The sequence below is a fragment of the Engystomops pustulosus genome, chromosome 6, assembly GCF_040894005.1.
Source record: "Engystomops pustulosus chromosome 6, aEngPut4.maternal, whole genome shotgun sequence".
In the NCBI taxonomy this organism is placed as follows: Eukaryota; Metazoa; Chordata; class Amphibia; order Anura; family Leptodactylidae; genus Engystomops; species Engystomops pustulosus.
The window spans coordinates 180,422,494-180,431,154 of NC_092416.1; the positions used below are offsets into that span (position 1 = coordinate 180,422,494).

Genomic DNA, 8,661 nt, shown 5'->3' on the forward strand with positions numbered 1-8,661 from the left:
GCCCCACCCTATGGGGTCTCCGTTTTGAGGGGGGGTCACCATCGGGATCCTCATCATACTCTGCCACCATCCTCTGCAGTTCCTTCTCTAGCTCCTCCTCTGCATCTGACTCTGAGAGGACACTGAATCTATTCACTGTCATGGTCATGTCTGTTCCACTGTCCACTCTGATCTTTGATGACTTGTGAACTGTGGTCCACTCACCCTCAGGCTTCCGGGTGGACCTATCTTTTTTCCTCCTCTTATTAGCAGATGTTGTGGCTGGAGAGGATATGAGCACTGAGGGTGGTGCAACCTGCTGGACAACTTCCATATCTCCCTCTGTGGTTTGGGTCTGAGGCTGGTCTGGTGTTGGTATAGCATCACTTGATTCTAGGACCTGATGAGGTTCTGGCCTAGCCTGATCTGACCCTAATAACAAAGCCTCCTCCTCCCCCAGGTCATCTGCCCCTGCCAATAGGTCTTCATCATGGAAGCTCTTACATATGTTGTGCCAGGCATTGGGACAATCCCTGTGGGCATGCCCGATCTCACCGCACAGGTTACACCTGATGTTCTGGCAGTCCGCACTTACATGGCCGATATCCCCACACAGGCTGCACTTGACCACAGAGCAATTACTGGCGATGTGACCGACTCTACCGCATTTGAAGCATCTACGGGGCTGACCTGGATAGAAACATACCCCCTTCTCCCGGCCAATGAAGAAGGAGTTGGGCAGGTGCTGGGTTATGTTGTTATATTGTCTTAATTTCACCAGGACCTTCCACCCTCCTGTCCAGATCCCGTCCTCATCCCGGGTCTTGGTGAGCTCTGACATGAGGTCACAGTGCCTCTTGAGCCAGATGACAATATCCTGCTGGGGAACAGACTCATTCCAGAAGATGACTGTGACAGTGACTGTACCAAGTTTAGAGATGGGGATGAAGCTGAAATTATTCCACCCCTCTGCATCTCTAAACCTGGGGAAGATGGCCCAAAAGCGGTCCAGGTTGCCCATCAGCTTAAAGCTCACGTCATATCCCTGGCGATCGGGGAGGTTAATTACTGCCAAAATGTCACTTGGCGAGAAACCCATCTGTTCACACAATAGCGACCTGACCACAAACCGCCTGTCAGGTAGGTCCTCCTTGGCCCCTTTGTGCCTAAATCTCACCACATTCCTCCTCTTAAATGCCTGACCGGTGTAATGTGAGCCGGATGAAAAAGATGGTGCACCCCGGCTCCAGGCGTTGCCAGAAGAAGACTGGTGAGGGCCCGTACCCTGCTGTGTTTGGGGGCGCTGCGGGGGCCGCTGGGCTCCTGCACTCTGAGGGTCTGCTACCTCAGCAACTAGAGGGGGGAAGTCCTGAGCATCAGACTGTACTACCCCCTCCCCACCATCAGCCTCCATACACTGCTCTGCCTGCTCTATGGCAACATCCCACACAGACTGCGCTTCCCCTGTTGGAACATTATCACACACAATGGTATCAACATTGGTAACAGGAACAGACGCAGATAAATCAGCATTATCACCAACATTGGGGGCAGCAGTATCACAGACATTAGGGGCGGCAGTATCACAGACAGTAGGGGCAAAGGCATTAGGCACTGATGTATGAGCAGTATCAGGCACTGAAGTCCCACCAATGTCAGTACCATCAGTCCCAGCAGAGTCCTGATGATCCTGCTCAGATGCCACAGTGTTACCTTCAGGATCAGGTGCACAGTCCTGCTGCAGTGAGCTGTCATCTGGGACTTGTGGTGCTTGTTCTCCGCTACCATCAGGCAGATGTCCACGTTGCACGCTGAATGCTGGGACATGCGGTGTTTTCACTGCTCTGGTAACATCAGAGGGACGGCTGTGATCCTTCTGCTGATTGCAGGCTGCTGGGACTTGTGGTGCTTCTGCTGTGGGTGGTTGCTGTTTCATGGCTTTATCTTTCTTGTAGAGATCCCCTTGCTGGTATGGGAAAGTCGCAGGCTGGAGTATAGGTTTCCCCTTGGTCTCAGTTGCCGGATTAGATGCCCCTCCATGATGTCTCTGGGCCTGGAAGCGCTCCTGGTTCCTGTAGGTCTCTGCCAGGGGACCCATCTGCTCCAGGACAGCCTCAGTCTGGGCGACATTGTCAGCGAGCTGCTTGGCCAGGGTGGTGAGCTTCTTGTCTAACAGCTCATGTCTCTCCGGGTTTGCTGCCTTGAGCTTGTAGGCACAGTCAATGGGGGACATTTACTTAAAGTGTCGGTGTCTGCATTGGCTTTGTTACCGACCTGCTCTCGGAAAGAAGATACACATTTAATATTGTAGAGCTGTGCAGAGACATTTTCTGTCCCCGAGACCATTTTCTGTCCCTGGGACCAAAATCTGTCCCGAGCACCAGAAATATGTCCAACAGTCCCTGCTAGACCAGTTTTCTTTTGGTCTACTTTCCGCCAGTTTACAGCGCCCAAAAATGGCTGTGACACATATTAATTCTGTCTGAGTTTCCACTCCGCCAAAGCCACGCCCCTTTTCGGAGAAGAGTCGGAGCAGGCGGAAAAAGTCATTTTTTCTGTCCCCGACAGCTAATAAATAGGTCTGAGAGCAGAAGATGTGGTGAGAGCGCCACAAAACTGGCGGAAACACCATAGTAAATGTCCCCCAATGTTTTTTTGTAGCAGCAGTTTTTGTTCCTTCAGGTTTCCCAGTCTCTTTACTAGTGCTGGGATCTGATCAGCCAGGAGGAGCTCAGGTGCACGCTCAGCCGCTGCATAGGGAGTTGCTGCAGGTGCACGCTCAGCCGCTGCACATGGAGTTGCTGCAGGTTTCTTACAGGTGGTAGGTGATGGCACTCTGCTGGGTCCGGGTCTCTGCGCCACTGTTGGGTTCTGGCGCGCTGCGGCTCTTACTGCTGGGGGGTGACACTGTCCAGTAGCAGCACTTGTGGCAGCCTGAGGCCTCCCTGCTAGTTTGGTCTCGGCCTTGCTGCCTCCACTCCCATACCGTGTGCGCTCAGAGCGGATCAGTACAGGCTGCTGCAGGTTCTCCAGCAAGGTCTGCTTCTCCAGAGATGTTCTCCTCTGCCTGGATGATGGAGGTGTACACGGCACAGCTGAGGCTGGGGCTGGAGGCTTCCTCTGCTCCTGCACAACCTGCTCGCTCCTCTGTCCTGGATGACCCGACATTGTGTTCCCACTCACTGGCTTCTGCTGCACATTCACACTGGTAGGTGACTTCACCAAACTGGAACTTACTGCTGCTTCTTTCTTCACAAACTCTTCATTCTTTACTTCACTACTTCTGGCTGAACTGCAGCCGCTGACATGACTTACTGAACTGGAGACTTTAGGATTCTCATCCATTAGTTTTGGTGTCTGGGAGTTATTTCCCAGAGAAGGCCTTGGAGCCTAAACCTTGCATGGGGAACTTCCCCACCCAGGGTGGCCCCGCCCTGGGCTAGCTCCAGACATGAGGAGACCTCAGGAGCTCACACTGCACACAACCTCTCAGCAAGGGGGCAGTATTATAGTAGTTATATTCTTATACATAGGGGGCAGTATTATAGTAGTTATATTCCTGTACATAGGGAGTAGTATTATAGTAGTTATATTCCTGTACATAGGGGGCAGTATTATAGTAGTTATATTCTTGTACATAGGGGGCAGTATTATAGTAGTTATATTCTTGTACATAGGAGCAGTATTATAGTAGTTATATTCCTGTACATAGGGGGCAGTATTATAGTAGTTATATTCTTGTACATAGGGGGCAGTATTATAGTAGTTATATTTCTGTACATAGGGGGCAGTATTATAGTAGTTATATTCCTGTACATAGGGAGTAGTATTATAGTAGTTATATTCTTGTACATAGGGGGCAGTATTATAGTAGTTATATTCTTGTACATAGGGGGCAGTATTATAGTAGTTATATTCTTGTACATAGGAGCAGTATTATAGTAGTTATATTCCTGTACATAGGGGGCAGTATTATAGTAGTTATATTCTTGTACATAGGGGGCAGTATTATAGTAGTTATATTTCTGTACATAGGGGGCAGTATTATAGTAGTTATATTCCTGTACATAGGGGGCAGTATTATAGTAGTTATATTCTTGTACATAGGAGGCAGTATTATAGTAGTTATATTCTTGTACATAGGGGGCAGTATTATAGTAGTTATATTCTTGTACATAGGGGGCAGTATTATAGTAGTTATATTCTTGTACATAGGGGGCAGTATTATAGTAGTTATATTCTTGTACATAGGGGGGTAGTATTATAGTAGTTATATTCCTGTACATAGGGGCAGTATTATAGTAGTTATATTCATGTACATAGGGGGCAGTATTATAGTAGTTATATTCTTGTACATAGGGGGCAGTATTATAGTATTTATATTCCTGTACATAGGGGGCAGTATTATAGTAGTTATATTCTTGTACATAGGGGGCAGTATTATAGTAGTATATTCTTGTACATAGGGGCAGTATTATAGTAGTTATATTCCTGTACATAGGGGGCAGTATTATAGTAGTTATATTCTTGTACATAGCGGGCAGTATTATAGTAATTATATTCTTGTACATAGGGGGCAGTATTATAGTAGTTATAGTCTTGTATATAGGGGGCAGTATTATAGTAGTTATATTCTTGTACATAGTAGGTAGTATTATAGTAGTTATATTCTTATACATAGGGGGCAGTATTATAGTAGTTATATTCTTGTACATAGGGGGCAGTATTATAGTAGTTATATTCTTGTACATAAGGGGCAGTATTATAGTAGTTATTTTCCTGTACATAGGGGGCAGTATTATAGTAGTTATATTCTTGTACATAGTGGGTAGTATTATAGTAGTTATATTCTTGTACATAGGAGGCAGTATTATAGTAGTTATATACCTGTACATAGGGGGCAGTATTATAGTAGTTATATTCTTGTACATAGGGGGCAGTATTATAGTAGTTATATTCTTGTACATAAGGGGCAGTATTATAGTAGTTATATTCCTGTACATAGGGGGCAGTATTATAGTAGTTATATTCTTGTACATAGGGGCAGTATTATAGTAGTTATATTCTTGTACATAGGGGGCAGTATTATAGTAGTTATATTCTTGTACATAGGGGGCAGTATTATAGTAGTTATATTCTTGTACATAGGGGGCAGTATTATAGTAGTTATATTCTTGTACATAGGGGGCAGTATTATAGTAGTTATATTCTTGTACATAAGGGGCAGTATTATAGTAGTTAAATTCCTGTACATAGGGGGCAGTATTATAGTAGTTATATTCTTGTACATAGGGGCAGTATTATAGTAGTTATATTCTTGTACATAGGGGGCAGTATTATAGTAGTTATATTCCTGTACATAGGGGCAGTATTATAGTAGTTATATTCTTGTACATAGGGGGCAGTATTATAGTAGTTATATTCCTGTACATAGGGGCAGTATTATAGTAGTTATATTCTTGTACATAGGGGGCAGTATTATAGTAGTTATATTCTTGTACATAGGAGGCAGTATTATACTAGTTATATTCTTGTACATAGGAGGCAGTATTATAGTAGTTATATTCCTGTACATAGGGGGCAGTATTATAGTAGTTATATTCATGTACATAGGGGGCAGTATTATAGTAGTTATATTCCTGTACATAGGGGCAGTATTATAGTAGTTATAGTCCTGTACATAGGGGCAGTATTATAGTAGTTATATTCTTGTACATAGGGGGCAGTATTATAGTAGTTATATTCTTGTACATAGGAGGCAGTATTATAGTAGTTATATTCTTGTACATAGGGGGCAGTATTATAGTAGTTATATTCTTGTACATAGGAGGCAGTATTATAGTAGTTATATTCTTGTACATAGGGGGCAGTATTATAGTAGTTATATTCTTGTACATAGGGGGCAGTATTATAGTAGTTATATTCTTCTACATAGGGGGGTAGTATTATAGTAGTTATATTCCTGTACATAGGGGCAGTATTATAGTAGTTATATTCATGTACATAGGGGGCAGTATTATAGTAGTTATATTCTTGTACATAGGGGGCAGTATTATAGTATTTATATTCCTGTACATAGGGGGCAGTATTATAGTAGTTATATTCTTGTACATAGGGGGCAGTATTATAGTAGTATATTCTTGTACATAGGGGCAGTATTATAGTAGTTATACTCCTGTACATAGGGGGCAGTATTATAGTAGTTATATTCTTGTACATAGGGGGCAGTATTATAGTAGTTATAGTCTTGTATATAGGGGGCAGTATTATAGTAGTTATATTCTTGTACATAGTAGGTAGTATTATAGTAGTTATATTCTTATACATAGGGGGCAGTATTATAGTAGTTATATTCTTGTACATAGGGGGCAGTATTATAGTAGTTATATTCTTGTACATAAGGGGCAGTATTATAGTAGTTATATTCTTGTACATAGGAGGCAGTATTATAGTAGTTATATTCTTGTACATAGGGGGCAGTATTATAGTAGTTATATTCTTGTACATAAGGGGCAGTATTATAGTAGTTATTTTCCTGTACATAGGGGGCAGTATTATAGTAGTTATATTCTTGTACATAGGGGGCAGTATTATAGTAGTTATATTCTTGTACATAGTAGGTAGTATTATAGTAGTTATATTCTTGTACATAGGAGGCAGTATTATAGTAGTTATATACCTGTACATAGGGGGCAGTATTATAGTAGTTATATTCTTGTACATAGGGGGCAGTATTATAGTAGTTATATTCTTGTACATAAGGGGCAGTATTATAGTAGTTATATTCCTGTACATAGGGGGCAGTATTATAGTAGTTATATTCTTGTACATAGGGGCAGTATTATAGTAGTTATATTCTTGTACATAGGGGGCAGTATTATAGTAGTTATATTCTTGTACATAGGGGGCAGTATTATAGTAGTTATATTCTTGTACATAGGGGCAGTATTATAGTAGTTATATTCTTGTACATAGGGGGCAGTATTATAGTAGTTATATTCTTGTACATAAGGGGCAGTATTATAGTAGTTATATTCCTGTACATAGGGGGCAGTATTATAGTAGTTATATTCTTGTACATAGGGGCAGTATTATAGTAGTTATATTCTTGTACATAGGGGCAGTATTATAGTAGTTATATTCTTGTACATAGGGGGCAGTATTATAGTAGTTATATTCTTGTACATAGGAGGCAGTATTATAGTAGTTATAGTCCTGTACATAGGGGCAGTATTATAGTAGTTATATTCTTGTACATAGGGGGCAGTATTATAGTAGTTATAGTCCTGTACATAGGGGCAGTATTATAGTAGTTATATTCTTGTACATAGGGGGCAGTATTATAGTAGTTATATTCCTGTACATAGGGGGTAGTATTATAGTAGTTATATATTCTTGTACATTATGGTAGTTATTCTTGGTTTAGATTAACTGACAGGTTAAACTAACAGATACAATCAGCATCACATTTTATTAGAAAAAAAGGTTATTAAATGTACATATATATATTCTAATATATTTTATGTAAACTGCAGATGACGAATCAGGATACGGATCTCCAGGCCGCAAATCTGCTCTTTCCCTAAGCGAGAGTGCAGCGCTGCAACGTATAAAGCAACGTGGACCGCACACTCCCATGAGCCCCAATCAAATTCTCCTAAAAGTCAGTACTATCCAAAATTTACAGAAGACAGATGCAGTGGGATCGAATATGCACTACAACTCCAGAATCCGGGACATCTGGGGGGTTACACTATCTGGTAATGAACAAAAGACATTAATTTCGCCTTCTCCTCGAGCACAGGGCCAGAGTATTGACCCCCTGATTATTTTAGAGCAGTTAAAGTCTTCTGCTGTTCCTGTAGACATGAGGACGGTCCTCACAGCTTTTGAGATAAGAAAACTGGGGCTGAAGATGAAAGATTCTTTACATGGGCCGCAGATTCGTTCCACCATACCGTGCCCAGTTATCATTCGCCCACGGACAAGCTGCGATTACCGGAAGACCCAAAAGTACTATGGCGTCCACAGAAGATCCACGTCCGCCCTTGATGCCGGGGTGAAGCAAATTGGTCTCTACACAAGCAGCGAATCCGTTCAACCCACACGGATGATCATGGGGCAAAATAACAAAGTGAATATACCGAAACGCAAAGCCCCCGATCAGATCCCGACAGCGGACCCATACAGGGAACACAGCAGCTTCCAACTCCTTACTGTGAAGCAGCTGAAGGAATTCCAAGCGGAGAAGACGTCTCAGCAGAAAGAAGAGGACGAACAGGTTCAGGCCGCAAAGAGCAAAGACAGCAAGAAGGCCTGGCTGAGGAAGATCAATGGAAAGAGCATAGACCACTTTACCAAAGCTGGGAAGATTGCCGCACCCGAATTTGGGAAAGATGTGTTTCTATGATTAGGAATGAGAGCAAATATACTGCACATTGCAAACCAAAGGTCTGGATTGTTTTCTGAAAGACATTGTAATTGTTTTCCTCTGTAAATGACCAAGTTCCTTTAATTTTGCAACAAATAATGAGGAACATCTTATAATACTGGATGGATACAGTGCCAATATATTGACATACAAAGCAATCACACATTATCAGCAGGAAAACTAATAGGAGCAAAGAAAATCACATTAAAAAAGGGGGTTATATATGTCAGCAGTTCATGTATGAGTGCAGG

At 42.5% G+C, this 8,661-nt stretch overlaps 1 protein-coding gene across 1 annotated transcript in view; it reads left to right on the top strand.

Moving 5' to 3' along the window:
- The window catches only part of LOC140065122 (F-box and WD repeat domain containing protein 10B-like), a 28,392-nt gene extending 19,990 nt beyond the window's left edge, over positions 1-8,402 (top strand). Inside the window, exon 13 of the mRNA XM_072112643.1 lies at positions 7,515-8,402. Coding sequence (XP_071968744.1) covers positions 7,515-8,389 — 875 coding nt within the window. The 3' untranslated portion in view covers positions 8,390-8,402. The remainder of the gene's footprint in view (positions 1-7,514) is intronic.
- Positions 8,403-8,661: the final 259 nt, after the last annotated feature.